A 15,668-nucleotide genomic window follows, 5' to 3' on the forward strand; every position below is an offset into this window, starting at 1 on the left:
GGGTATCTCTCTGGCATCTCTTGGCTCTCAAAATTTCTGTATCTTTGTTTTAGATGAATTTCTGTAAAAAGCATATAGTAGATTCTGAAAAATCTAATGACCCAAGGCTTTTCGCAGGAGCTCAATGTATTTACAATTGGAATTATCTCTACCACATTAAGTGCTTATCTGTCCCGTCCACTATCTCTCCTGCGTCTTCGTTCTTTTCTTTTTTTTTTTTTTTCCGTATTTCCCTTTTGCCTCCTTAACATATAGTACTGGAACGTGCACTGTTTCTTTTAAAGGCAAGTTCATACTTAATCAAGTCTAAAGTTGGTCCAATCTTTACTCTTCTTCAGAATAATACAAGATCATTAGACTGATTATCATTTCAAGTATCAACCTTAAAGCATCAGACTCATAGCTAATTGGTTATCTAGAATTTTTACTTTATATTGTTTTCCTCCAGCAAATTAGACATTATTGTTTTATATTATCAATATTTCTTTAGATTTACTCAAATACTTACTATTTTGTTTACTATTACTTCTTACATCGCAGACGTTCTGGGATAATTTTCCTCTACCTTGAAGTATATCTTTTAGAAGTTCCTTTAGTGAGGCAGTTTTGGTGATAAATTCTCCATTTTTTTCCATCAGAAAACGTCTTAATTTCACCCTCATTCTTAGATAATCCATAGAGCAGAGCAGTCTGAATCAAAAATTTTGGAATGGTATTAATAATACAGCATTTGATAGTTAAAAGCTGAAAACTTCATACATACAAAGAAGTGATAAGGTAAGCACTACCTTAATTTTGTGTTGCATTTATCAAATGAGTGTCTGAAATACCTTTCATACGCATTTTTAACTAGATTCTCACAATTATCCTGAAAAGTTTAAGAAAAGCATTTTATGATACCCATTTCTTCTTTTTAATAGTCAAATAGGTTAAATTTTCTAAGATTTGTAATCACTCTCATTATTCTTTTGGTTTTATCCAGCATCCCTGCTATCTGCTACTATGTAACTTAGGGTGTGCTGCTTCAGTCTTTCTTGGTAAGCCTGATTCCTTTCACGAATATTAAAATTTCTGTAGTGTTCAAGAAATCCCATTGGTATAATTTTTAGTTTAAAAGAATTTTTTATTAACCAGGATTCTTAATCCCTTCCAGCATGTCAGATAACAAATCTTTTTAAGATAACCAAGTCTTTGGTCTGACACATTAATATATAATTGATCATTTAAGTTAATATAAAAGTTCATTATTTTTTAATCATGTTCCAGAAGAATAAGTTATAAATCTGTGAATAACAGTCCATTAAATTAACACTTCACTTCTACAGAGGAGAAATGAAAAATCCTGTCATATCCAAAGCTAAAATTCTAAGAGTTGCAAAGTTTTCATATGTCTGTAACACACACACTCACACACACACACACACACACACACACACACACACAGCAGAGCTTGATAGGAAAGGTAACTGAATTGTCATATCTTTTCTTAACAGCTAAAAGAAGTACTCTAGAGTAGAGCAAAAGACTTTCAATCTTAATGATCATACTCTCTTATTAGGGGGAAAAATAAGTATATTCTCCCAAAATATATATATTTACAAATTATGCATGACATGTGTTATACATAAGAAAATATACAAAAATATACATTGAAAAAGGATGAACTATAGATAAATATCTACTATTTTAAATCATATTAATGGCCAACCATGATTTACTGAGGGCACGTAGGAGTGTGGATGTTTCGTGATGTGATCCAGTGTAATTTAACCTGATTACCAACTGGACAGCCATCATTTTTAAGTATCTCACAATGTGGCTGCAGAGCAAACGGTGGGCCTAGAAGGGCTGTCAGTCTGATGACTTTTTAGTGCCTGCTGACAGTTTGGTGCCCCCTCACTCTGTAACAAAAAATAGTTCCTAGACAGGATTTATCATTCATTAGGGAGACAATCCCAGGAGGCCCCCTAAGAGAGTGGGGAAGTGAGGGGGAAGGATGGAAGGCAATAAACAGTATGTTAATGAACAGATTATTGCTTTCAGCAACTGGGAATCAATCCTACTGGGGCCACTCTGAGAAATAACTCTGTGTCTTCTTCTGAGGAATGAGAAAGCTAGAGTATTTACAACCCAGTCCTGACCCTCACTGGTTAAGGATGGCCCATCCTGGCCCGCACACAGGACACCTTCAGAAGACCTCGGGTTTGGTAAACTTCAGGTGAGCTACAGGAGGCAGATGTAGCATATGCTACATTTGTAATGCCTGCATTATAAAGATTATCTTCAATCTTGGTTTCTTTGCAGGATTCTTTTTAAGACCATAAGAGAATATTTGTTATATGAGTAAATCTGGAGTTGACAGCTTTAACAGGTAACATAAATGAACACACCCACAAGAATGCCACTGTCAAGTCTTCCCACTTTCCCCACAAACGTGTGACAGAAGACAACGTGGCATGCAGACTGAATGAGCGCCAGGGTCAATCTGAATATCAAATGCTGATATAATCTTTTCATGGATTCGAACGTATAAACAGAAATTCTAACGCTGTCCTCCACCACGGCACAGCACCTCTGTGCCCCGTGCGCTGCGTGCTCCCCGTTCTGGCCATCGCTGGGTCAAAGCACACCAAGCCTCGTCCAACTCTCAGCTGGAAACGATTCACTTCAGAGAGTGTGCAGACTACTCTAAATGAGTGAGAAAATGCCAGTAACCTACTGTTCTAATATACTTTTAGTTTTAGCATCTATCAATTAGCAGGAAGGTGACAGCAATTTCAAAACACTCTTCAAAGAATTCCTTGAATGGGTATCTCAATTCCCTGTGTTTTGAAAATTATACAGAAACCCAACTGTAATGCAACTCCATCCTGGAATTCAGTGTAACTAACTCAGATTAAAATACTCCGACTTTCCATAATTCTTCGTGTGAAAGGCAAACGGGCAGGTTCCTTGTTTTCATCCCCTTTATAGAAACAACCGCTCTACAGAAATACTGTCCACAGTCACAGCTTCCTAAAGGAGCTACATACGAGAACCTGGAAATGCACTGAAACTTCTTTAAGCAGTAAGTATGTCACTGAGTCACGGAAATGTGGTGCGAAGTTATAAAAGTCTATTTTATTTGGGCTGAAATATGTATATTATTTATTTAGTTTTAAAACAAGCTTATTATACAGTTTAATTGTTAATGTCACTTTGATTAACTTTCAATGACCTAGGAACAGAATATTCTGAGGTTTTACTGTACTACTTCATAAGAAATCCATTTTGTGTGGAAATACTGGTTTGTCAATTCCCTTAGTTTAAAATTTCATAACCGAATCACTTTAGCCTATTAAAGACTTTTTAAACTGACATAATATCCTACAAGACTATTCCGATACGTATCAACAAAACTGAACCCCGCTTTCTCCAATAATAAAAGAATGTTTTTTTAAACTGTTACTTTTTAAATGACGTGAGACTAAAGAAAACTGGTTCCTGGGTCCCGAATCATCTCTGGAGAAGAACACCCTGCGCTGCACCGCCTGCTGCCATGCCAGGCAGAGGTAGGGCCGGAAGTCCGCAGCGGAAGCGCCAGCGGCAGCGCCAGAGCCGGCGCCCAGGAGGCTGAAGGCGGAGGAAGGCCCGGCCGCCGCATGCGAGGTCTTCTGCATCAGACTCTGCGTCGTGGCAAAGAGAACCAAGCGATACTCACGCACGACTTTCTCTAAGAAATGAGAACACTTCTTCAGCGTGGACTCCTGTGCGCTAACGCTTTCTCCTCCGTTGGCACGGTCTATCCAGTAGAAGGCAGACAGGCTGTCCACGATCAGAAGGCACAGGGAGGGGTGGCCGCAGAACACGGTCTCTAGTGAGTAAAGTGTGAGAAGTAACTGGGTGCTGCTACTGCAGTGCACCAAAAACAATCTTCCAAGGCAGTGTGTTATTACTTCTTCAGAACTTTGGGACAGTCTGTGCTCAAGAATCGTGACAAGTCGAAGCATATCAAAGTGGTAATCTGTATCAATAAACATGACTTCTACTTCCAGTCCACCTTCTGATTTTGGAAGTATACATCGTGCTGTTAAATGATACAGCATTTCAGTTTTTCCTGTTCCTTCTGGACCATGAAATTCAAGAATCTCACCTGTGTAAAATTTAAAAATGTCAGTCAAAATGCATCAGCACAATAATACTAGGCTACAAAGTGAAAAGTCTGCAACTGCAAAAGTGTTGAAAGCCATTTACTGGAATGTAAAAAAAAATAACCAAATCTATTTGCCATAAGCAAATACACATAAATAAGGAAATTAAAAATAAGTCATTAAATTTCACCTCTGAGAAAGAAGTCAGTTACTAATTAACATCAAAGAAATTTGAAAAAGTGAATGACAATGTTGATCGGGGCCTAAGGGAATCACCTGGGATGAGCGTGCGTGCGCTCACACTCACACTCACACCGGTGCTACGGGAGAGTTAAGACTGAAGTGCCACAGATCTAGGGCCTTTCAAAACTCTATTGATTACTGTGGTGCACACTATTTCTGGTAACTGATCACCCAATATCCATTCTCTCCTTTTTCCTGACATGTAAATCCAATTGGAGAAGGTGACGTGCTCAATCTAAAAATTGTTTTTCTCAGTCTCCTTTGCAAAGAAGCCTCACCAGGTTTCCTAGCTGTCAACAATGAGACACACACAGATGTCTGGTGGGATTTCTAAGTTTTGCTTTCTGGCTGCAGGTGCCACTGCTCTGCCACTTCCTTCTCTGGCAGTCAAGCAGCTACCTTGAAACAGGAAGGAAGAAAGGTGGCCCCTAAGGAGGGTGGGGCAGAGAACAAGAGGAACCCAGGACTTGGATCCCAATATGGCATCCAGGACCAGCCATGCACGGCCTGCCTCGAGACCGCTCTTGACATGAGGAAAATGAGCCTCTATCTGGTGAGCCACCGGGCTGGACTTCTCTTACAGGCACGTCTACACGTTTCCAAACTGCCTTCGCTTACTCTTTGCTATATGAATCTCTCTTGAAACTGTCCAGTCAGGATGATATCTGCATGCGAATTCTTCTCCTGGCATTATAAATCAAAGTCAACTACTCTGCACTTTGAAGACGCCAAATCTCCTTCTATATAGGTTCCGATTACTCTCGTTCATCCAGGAAAGCACAAATTAAACACCCGGGGAAACTGTCTTGCCTCCAGAGCTGTTCAATATCCGCTCTCAACAATGGCCTTCCAATTCTTGCTTAAACTATTGCCATTTAATTTATGGCCGAACTACAAAACTGAAAACACCATGTTAGAAGTGCAAATTCTTAGGTCCCAGACACATGACATAGTCTGAGAATCCAGTTACTTTATTTCCTAATATTACTAATAAACCATTATATGTTGGAACATTCACAAATAATGCGTAAGAAATCTAGCAAGTTGCCATCCCACACCATATTTAGGTAGTATAAAACTTCAGCTAGTTTCTTCTACAATCTCACATACAATTTGCGATTCAAAATTTACATTAAAGAGACCCCCTAACCCCCTCAAAAAGATTCCAGCTTCAAGGAGTGAAACTATTTTCACATTAACAATTGTTCATAGGTGCTCTTATTAAAAGTTAACATAGTGACTAAAACTATTCAACGTAGACGTTCAGTTTTCTCTCTCCTACTGTATTACTGAGGAGCTAAGCTGCCCCCAGATAAGTCTTTTACTGCCTTATATTATAGAAGGAGCATAAATTACATGTACTAGATGAAGAAACGCTGACAGAATATTAATGGTAGTGAAGGAAAGTTGAAAACAGTTTAGCAAGATTAAGCTGAAGTGGTTTGTAAGACACAATGAAGGGACCACGCGGAAACACTGCTCCAAACGCTTCCTCTCTGCTCCCCAGAAAAGCAGGCAGAAGAGGCTGATCAGCAGCAGTCGACCTTCCTACAGCACTTTACACACGAAAAGGGGCTTCTTCACACCTCACCTGATCCTAACAACGCAGAGGTAGGAGAAGCAAACTTTACCATCTTCCACGGTCACACTCATCCTGCTATGTAATTCTGACTTCTGACTTGGTTATGTCTCTTGTCAGCGGCCCTAAGGTTGGGACTTGAATGCCACGAAGTTACCTTTTGAATGCACTTCATCAGATTACTTTCTTAAGAACTTCTTGAGAGACAACTAGAGAATGAACAGCGAAGTCCTGACTTGGTGAAGGTTCGAGGTTTGTGGAGTTTTGAAAGGAAGCAGATCTGGTAAGGAGTCACAGGCAGGAAGTTGGGGGGGCCTTTGGTTGGCAGAGTCCGGCAAGTGTGAATGCCCAGGAGCAAGGCCTGGAACAAGGGACTAAAACTGAAGATGAAGCAAGAACAGGAATAAACTGTCCAGTGCTACTCCAGCCCCCCACCTGCTGCCCATCCCCCCAAGTTGTGCTGAGACTTAGCTGCTGTCAGGCCGTCAGCCCCCCTCAGATTCAGAAGGCAAGGGCAGTGATTTAGAAGTTCTTCTCACATACATAATACATAAGCAACGTAAGGGTTTTTAATTCACAAATTCACATAAATATCCTAACATGAATTTAGCTTTCAAAATGGTATGCTGAAATGTAGCTCTAGGAGTCACAAAATAAAAATGTCCTATGGCCACAAAAATTTAAGATTCAAGACAATAATTAGAGGCTGGATACAAAAATCTGGGAGAAAGCTACACAGAAATAGAGAACAGAAACTTTTTGGTAGGTGGGAGTAACCTTCAAATTAAAAATGGAAGGCCAAACACTCCATTCTTGGGATACCACTATAGTTAGAGAAGTCAGATGAAACAAAAACTGAACAGAAAAGTCAGAAGGGAAAACAACAGAGTACAAGTGAGGTTTCAAGAAAATGAAATAGTACTAAATAGTACTAAATGCAGCAGAAAAGTTCTAAAAACAAAAAATGGCAGGGGAGAGGTAGGAAACAGATCTCTCACTGGATAGTGACCTAACAGCAGTAAATGTGTAGTTTGCAAAAGCACATTTCATATAAGTATTATTTTATGAACCAAACTTCAAAAACTGAGATACCAGCAGACTGAAAAGGCACTGCAGGGAGCAGTCACTGCTTTTAGAGTAACATCGAAGATCACCCAGCTTCTAGGAAGTCGGGGAATGCACAAGGAATTTAAAAAAAAATACAATGGTTTATACTCATTTAAAAAGTAAAAAAAAAAGAAAAAATTCAATAGCAGTTCTATGAGGCTGAAGATTTAAATGAAGATAATTTAAGAAAAATGTACCATATTCCGAGGTGTAAGGGAGGGGAGTCCACAGGGATAAAAACACAGGGCCCTGGTGAGAGGGTAACTGTGAGGTATATCTGGAATTCTCAGAATAGGGAAAAAATGAAAATTTTGCCAAATGTTTTCTTGGAGAGGGGTGGTGCTCATAAACGCCCTTCCGTGTAATGAGAAGGAATAACTCTGTGAGCACTCTCCTACCAGCGGACGCGGGTTTCTAAAACACCACACACTAAGAAATAGCTGCTGGACCATATGGATTCCTGAGATCTTTGGTTCCGCACGAATGCAACTGAGGCCAAGTCGAAGGTGAAGGCCTTGGTTAAGAGGTTATCAGGTATATAAAACACTCTTCTCCTTTTACAGATTAATAGCAAAGCAGGTAAAAAAAAAAAAATGTCACTTATAAAAACTGGGGAAGCAAAATGTACAAACTTGCAAATTACATATGAATATGATCATTAAGGTCCTTGAACTAGATTCCCTGCAAATATGTTTAATGATTAACTGAAATCGGTTTCACTAATTTTATACAACTAATTTTATAAGACCAAAAAGTGTGTTCAAACATGTTTTATAGAGGGGACACAGTCATTTTAAGTGTATTTGAAGACACTAGCTCATGTTTCTATGAGCTGCTAAAAATATTACACCCATGCCCAGTCAAAGCACTGAGTATGACAACAAGTACTGAGCAGTAAAAAAAAACCAACAACTCTCTACTGCTTGGCACTTGATGAATTAAACTAATCAGAAAATCTGGATGGCTTAAGTCTTGTTACTGTCACAAACGGAATGCTGTAAAGGTCTGGATAACAGATTGCCACGGTGAGTTTAAGATACTAAAGATCCTTCAAAACAAGGAAAAGAAAAAACAGCCAAAAAAACATCATCTTGGTACCAACAAATTGTATAACAGATAAATTTGCAGATTATAATCATTACAGTACCAAAGAGGTAATATATTGTTATATGGTACCCAATAACTACTATCCAAAAAAGCATTGAAAAATGTTTTACAACAGCCTTAGAGACGTCATAACCCCTAAATCTCTTACTGCTTCTACCTGAGCTTCTCTATAATTTCTGATAAATTACTGCTGTTGATCAGTAATCTTTATAATCCCAGTTTTACGTGCGCTATTGCTCCAGTGAGTATTCATTTAACTAGTTTTACAGCTCCGAGATCTACGATAGTTTTAAATAAACTTTGTTAGTGATTGAACAGATGGAGTTTTTAAAGTTTCTATAAATGTAACATTCAAATGTATAAGCTATGCTGCATACTCACGTTTCAACATCAGTTTCATAAGCTTCCACTTATTAATATCCTTTGTGATAGAGAGAATTGAAAGACAGTCGATCTTTTGTCTAACTTGTTTGATCATAAAATTTGTATTTTATTATTGATAGTTTAGAATTTTATTTGCTAATAGATCTGCTCTATAAGAAATATTAAAGTGAATTCCTCAGGCTGAATGAAAGTACCGTGGACAGTAACTTGAATCCAACAAAGTTAATAAAGAATACAAGTAAATGTAACTAGATAAAGTGCAAGTAAATGTAACTAGATGAGTAAATAGGAAAGATAGTATAAATGTGTTTTATATTTGTAACTTTATCTGTTTTAAGAAACAACTGCATTAAGTAATAATTTCAATTATATCAATTAATAATTTTAAATGTTTATGGGCATACAATATGTAAATATGTAATCTATAACAGCACAAAAGAAGGAATGAAGACAACAGTAACAAAGTTTTTATAAAATAGTATTTTATAAAATACTATAAAATGAAATTAAGAGAGTATTAATATAAACTAAATTGTCATAAATTATTATATTAATTGTAATCCTCAGGACAACTAATAGTAAGATTTTTTTTAAAAAAGTAAAAGTAATGACAAAGAATTAACTTGGTATGCTACAAAATAGCTATTAAACGCAAAAAAAAAAACAGTAAAGGAAGAACAGAGAAACAAAAAGGACATAAGACATATATAAAACAGAAAGCAAAATGGCAGTCATAAACACTATCTTATTGGTAATTATTTGCTATAAATGGATTAAACAGTCCAAACAAAAAAAAGAGCAGAGATTGGCAGAATGGAATTAAAAAACATGATCAAACAACAGGCTGTCTAAAATGGGCACACTTTACATTCCAAGTTACAAACAGGTTGATAGAGAAAGGACAGAAAAAGATATACCATGCAAACAGTTACCAAAAGAAAGATGAGCAGCTATGCTATTATTAGACAAAACGTACTTTTAGAAAAAAATGATTAGAGACAAAGAAAGGCACACACATAAAATATACCATCTTAACCATTTTTAAATGTATAGTTCAGTAGTGTTAAGCACATTCATGTTACTGTGAAACAGATCTCCAGCACTTTTACCTCCTGCAAACTGAAACTCCGTACCCGTCGAACGACCCCCTCCACCCTCACCCCCAGCCCTTGGTAACCATCACTCTACTTGGTTTCTCTGAATTTAACTACTTTAGATACCTCATGCAAGTGGAATCGTGCAAGTATTTTTCTTTTCATGACTGGCTTATTTCATTTAGCACATCCTCAAGTTTCATCCATGTTGCAGCATGTGTCAGGATTTCATTCTTTGTGAGGCTAAATTATACTCCATCGAATGTATATGCTGCATTTTTATCCATTCAACCGTCGAATGTTTGGCTGGCTTCCATCTCTTAGCTACCATGAACAGCGCTGCTATGAACACGGGCACACACATACCTCTGCAATGCCCTGCTTTCAATTCTCTTGGATACATTATACACCCAGAAGGGCAACTGTTGAGATATATGGTAGTTATTCTGGAGGAACCTCCGTACTGTTTTCCATAGTGGTTGCACCATTTTATAATCCTGTCAACACACAAGGGTTCCAATTTCCCCACATCCTCACTAACACTTGTTATTTTCTGGGTTTGGTAGTGGCCATCCTGATGTATGTGAGGTGAAAAAGAACATTTTATAAAGATAAATGGTCAATCCATCAATAAGATATAATAAAAACTTATTTGTGCCCAGTAATACATGACACCCCAAAACACATGAATCAAAAAGTGACAGAGGTAAAGGAGGAATAGACAATTCAACGATAATAGTTGGAGCCTTTAATAGCCCGCTTTCAATAATGGATAGAACTAGTCAGATCAGCACAGAAATAGAAGACTTGAGCAACACTAAAAACCAACTGGAACTAAAACATCAATGAAACACTGGCCCCAACTAGCCGAATACACATTTTTCTCAAGAGCACATGGAACATTCTCTAAGATCGACCAAATGTTTGGCCATGAAACAAATCTCAGTAATTTTAAAAGATTGAAATCACAGATGTTCTCTGATCAGAAATGAATAAAAACAGAAATCAATAACTAGAAAAGCTCTAAATCTTCCTGACCTTGGTTTAGGCGATGGCTTCTTAACTACACCAAAAGCATAAACAACAAAAGGAAAAAAAAACAGATAAATTAACTTCATCAAAATTAATAACTTTGTACTTCGATGGACACAATAAAGGTAGTAAAATGACAACCCACAAAATAGGAGAAAATATTTGCAGATCATACAGTTCATAAGGAACTTGTATCTAAGATATATAAAGGACTCTTACAACTCAAAAAAAAAAAAAAAACCCCAATATTAAATTGCCAATGAACACATGCAAAGATGCTTAACATCACTAGCCATCCGGGAAATATAATCAAAACCGCAGTGACATCATCACTGCATACTCCCTGGGAAGTCACTATACTCAAAAACATTTGTTTGCACGATGTGGGGAAATTGGAACCATCATACATTTCACTGTTGGTAGCATGTAAACTGTACGGCTGCTTTGGAAAAGTCTGGCAGTTCTACAAAAGGTTACATAAAGAATTACCATGAAACCTAGCAGTCCCTCTCATGGCTATTACTCAAGAGAACTGAAAACACATAACTACAGAAAAACTTGTACACAAATAATCATAGCATTATTCATAACAGCCAAAAACTACAAACAACCCAAATGTTCATCAACTGATGAATGGATAAATAAAAGGTGGCATACCCACACAATAGAGTATTATTCAATAATAAAAAGGAATGAACTAGTCTAAGGCCACACTACGCTGAACAAGCTCAATTCCGTCTGATCTCGGAAGCTAAGCAGGGTCCGGCCTGATTAGTACTTGGATGGGAGACCACCTAGGAAGACCAGGTGCTGTAGGTGTTAAAAATAAAAAAATAAGGGATTGTAAACTGACGAGGTCAACCAAGGGTTGCTTTGCCTGAAAAAAAAAGGGCAAATCTATGAAGTTAGAAAGCAGATTAGCAGTTGCCTAGGGCCGAGTTCTGCTGGAAGAAACGGGGCGTGATGCTAACAGGCTTGAGTTTCTTCGGGGTGAGGAACATGTTCTGAAAGCGATGGTGCTGATGGCTGCACAGCCGTGTGGATACAAAGATCCCTGAACTGTGCACTCAAGTGTGTGAGCTCTACTTCGATAACACTGTTACATTAAAAAAGAAAAGAGAAAGGAAAAAACAACCTAAGCATACTACCTTCTTTGCAAATTTGTCCCTACTGTAGAAATTCTAATGAACAACCAGGTATGTATTTTCCCTACTCTAGAAATATTAACAGAACGAAGGTACCTAAGGACTTTCCTGCGATTCTCCAACTTCTAAAGGATAAAAAATATAACAAAATTCTCATAAATACTGTGTTGGGATAAAAGAGGTCAATGCTAATTTTGAAGATCTACCGTAGATAAGCCAAACTTCATCTCATCTGACATAGATAAGGAAGGCTTAAAAGTGCTGTCATGATCTGCTTCTCAGTTTTCATTTTACAGTGTACCCTATAAAGCCTCTTGCTAAGAGTATGTGAACATATATGAAAAAACACTTGTTTTACAAATCGTAATTTATGACAATATATTTTGGTTTGAGATTGTTTTTACCATGTACAGGTGAATCTTCATCAGCAAACAGACATGGTTCTATTTCTTTTAAGGAACTTCTCCCTTCAAGTCGGACAAGGAGCTTCAAAGAAAAAAAGAGAGAGAGAAGGAAAAGTCATTATTTAAAAATATAAAACCCTAGAAATCTACACTTCTATAATTTTCCAAAAGTCTATAAAAAGGACTTTTCATAATTTTGAAGATTTGGAAGAAATTATACAATAGGAAATATAACTTAGGAGAAGAGCTATATTCATGTATTCAGAAAATATTTTTTTTGTTTATATAACAAACAGCGATGGCATAAAGAGAACCCCTGCCCTCAGAGGAAGTGGTAGCGTAGTCTGGACTATAGGATCAAACAGCTAATTGTGAAGTATTTACCCTCCTTATGCATTATAATTATCTTTCTCACTAACTTATACTTATTACACAGATATCAGCTTTTAATTTTTCTCTCCATTAAACTGTCAGCTCCTTATCTAGTGGGGGGACGGGACAAAGGAAAAAGATGGAGAAAACCTCCTTGTGGAGCTCCCCCCGAATTGGTTAGGTAAATGGAGCATAGGCAGGCATACCAGGCAGAGGGGACATCAGCTAAGGCGCAGGGATTATACACAGCACCACGTGCAGGTAAACTACAAGCAGATTTGAATTGCTAAGCTTGCAGCATGAAAGCGGCAGGAGATAACGAAGTTCTGCGCGCGAGAGGAAGTCAGACGCGCGAGAGGAAGTCAGAACACAGAAGGTCTCCAACGCCACGCTCAGGAGCCCGCGCTCCGGCTTCTCAGCGAGGGCAAGGAATTTTAAGTGACGCAGTGAGAAGCGGTCTAGATAGTGCAGAGCAGATGGCTAGGACTCCAGACCCAGACCTGCGGGTCACTTCTTTGAGCCTGAGGTTTCTCATCCGTAAAGTGAGGATAACAAACAGGAGCCCCCTCACAAGGTTGCTGAGGATTCGCCGTGTTAAGAGTGCTGAGCGCTATGTAAGTATGAGCTAGCGCTACCGGAATTTCAAACAGATCGTCCTGGAGGCCAGTCGGGACCTGAGACTCAAACCAGATGTGGAGAGAAGGCTGGGGTCTGTGGCGGGAATCTGGAGGAGGCGTGCCTGCACCCAGACTGAAGTTAGGGTGACAGCAAGCAGAATTCGGGTGACTGATTTAAATGTCAGCGGGGGAAATGTAATCAAAGCTGATTCTCAAGTTTCTTAGGAATCAGCACAGATTTGACAACCCTTCTACACAACAAAAGAAAAAAGAACATATCACAAATGGGAAGAAGAGCAGTCCACCCTTTGTGTTTTTTTCAACTGAAGCCAAAGTTCTAAAAAGATTTCCTAAAGTGATGAAAAGGCTCTACACATTAATTTAGCGAATATTTACTGCATTTCTATCATGTACAAAGCACTATGGCAGGTAAAATGGAGACGACAAAGATGAAAATTAACCTGCCCTGAACCTGTGGTCTAGGTGCTAGGTGAGATCTTATTATAAAACAAGGCAAAGACTGCCGACTACAGAAGGACGGAGGTGCGAGCTGGAGCAGGGAGGCTGAGGGCCTGCGCCAGGTCGAAACTATTTTCATAAACATTAAGATGCTACTTGTCTTCTTCACTGTTGCCACCTGCACAGACAGTGCAACAGCAACGGTGGCTAAAGCTGCGGGTGCCCGAGACAGTCAAGGCCGTGGCACCAAACGCTATTAGCACACAGGGTTCACAGGTAAAAAACCCACTACAAGCAAAAACAGTCTTACATAAAAGGCGGTAAAAGTTACTTGTTCTTTTGAATAGCAACCCTCGAGTACTTTTTAAAATATTCTTTGTGATGACTCGGGAAAACATACTGGTAATAAAGAATTTAACTCTGACAAAAGAGGTCTGGCCTTTGCCCTAGGTTGCTGGGAGATAGTGTCTAAGCCTCTGGGACTATCCTGCCTGAGAAGTGTCCTTGTTTACTAGGGACCTTGAGCCACCCAGATAGTCTAACGATGTGGGGGCTTTGGGGGCTTTGGGTCGGCCGGAACTCTGGTGTCAGCTCTGGTACCAGAGGGCTGGAGGCTGAGGTCTGTCTGGGCAGTTTACCCTGTCCACATGACAGAGCCCCATAATGACTCTGGACATCGAAGTTCAGGTGCACTGCCCTGGTGGGCACGCTGTCACACACTGTCACACACTGTCACACACGACTCCATGGGGAGATGACAACTAGAAGCCCACATTTGGAATTCTTCCGGACTTCGTCCCATTACATCTCTCCCCCTGGCTGACTTTTAACCCGATTCCTTTCACTGCAGTAAACCATAATCGTGAAGAGAACCACTTTCAGTGAGTTCTGAGTCCTTCTAACGAATTCTTAAACCTGAAGGTGGTCTTGGGGACCCCAAACTTGCAATTAGTGTTTGAGTGTGCTCTTGGGGCCCCGAACTCTGCAGTTGGCATCTGAAGTAAAGGCAGTCTTCGGGTTTCCCCAGCCTCACGCAGATAAAGCACTTCTCCCAACTGAAATGCAATGACTCTTCTCTGGGTAAAGCAATTGTGTGAGTCAGTTGGATGCTTTTTTCATGGAATACACTTTTATTATTTGAACTTTGGAAAACTTCTACCCACCACCGTGAGCTTCACAGCTAGCTTCCCAATACTTAAGATCCTTTTTGGTGAAGCCGCTGATTTTAACAAATGCGATTTTTCTGGACATTTAACAAAATGTGTCAGTACTTGAAAAATCTGCAGAACTTAATGAACCAGTATTTCCAGATGACCAGTACATGATTACACATAAAAGATTCACTCCATGTATAAGACAGATCCATGAGTTTTAATGTCTGAAAAATTCACGTATATGTTATGTTTTATATTGCAACTACCTTTAAGGAAAACTAGTACTTGTTGAATTTTGGCCTAGTATCTGAAAAGATCTTAAAATACTCCTCCTTTTTCCAACTATGTATCTATGAGGTCAGATATTCTTAACGTACTTTAACTGGACAACAAATATATAGTAAGAGATTGGATACAAAAGAGGAGAACCCACTTAATTTCTATTTAGCCAGATATTAAAGAGATTGGCAAAGCTGTAAAACTGTCACTCCTCACTACATTTTTTGTTGTTGTTTATTTAGAAAAAGAAAGCTATTTTTCATAAAAATTTTTATGGTATTATTCAATGGGTTCATTATTGTTAATTGTACATGAATGTAAATAAATTTCTCATTGTTTCATTGACAGATATAACTCACATAAAGAAAAGCTCTTTGAAATCCTCAGTAATTTTTAAATGTGTAATGCAGTCCAAGACCGAAAAGCATGAGAACCACTGAGCTGGAAGACTGAGAGTCAGAAGACAGCTTGAAGACAGAAACTTTCATGGACAAGATGGAGCATGTGAAACAACTGAATATGTTTTTTAAAGCATCTATAAAAGTGACCACCATTCTCATCA

General features: G+C 38.7%; 1 protein-coding gene and 1 pseudogene across 1 annotated transcript in view; one reads left to right on the forward strand and one right to left on the reverse strand.

The window, feature by feature from the left end:
- The window catches only part of XRCC2 (X-ray repair cross complementing 2), a 161,420-nt gene that overhangs the window by 103,650 nt on the left and 42,102 nt on the right, over positions 1-15,668 (reverse strand). The window contains exons 2-4 of the mRNA XM_023521783.1: positions 12,226-12,307; positions 2,142-4,132; positions 509-690 (exon numbers count right to left, since the gene is read on the reverse strand). Coding sequence (XP_023377551.1) covers positions 3,390-4,132; positions 12,226-12,307 — 825 coding nt within the window. The 3' untranslated portion in view covers positions 509-690; positions 2,142-3,389. The remainder of the gene's footprint in view (positions 1-508; positions 691-2,141; positions 4,133-12,225; positions 12,308-15,668) is intronic.
- LOC111730483 lies at positions 11,377-11,495 on the forward strand (annotated as a pseudogene).

Source organism: Pteropus vampyrus, unplaced genomic scaffold (assembly GCF_000151845.1).
Source record: "Pteropus vampyrus isolate Shadow unplaced genomic scaffold, Pvam_2.0 Scaffold316, whole genome shotgun sequence".
NCBI classification, from domain to species: domain Eukaryota; kingdom Metazoa; phylum Chordata; class Mammalia; order Chiroptera; family Pteropodidae; genus Pteropus; species Pteropus vampyrus.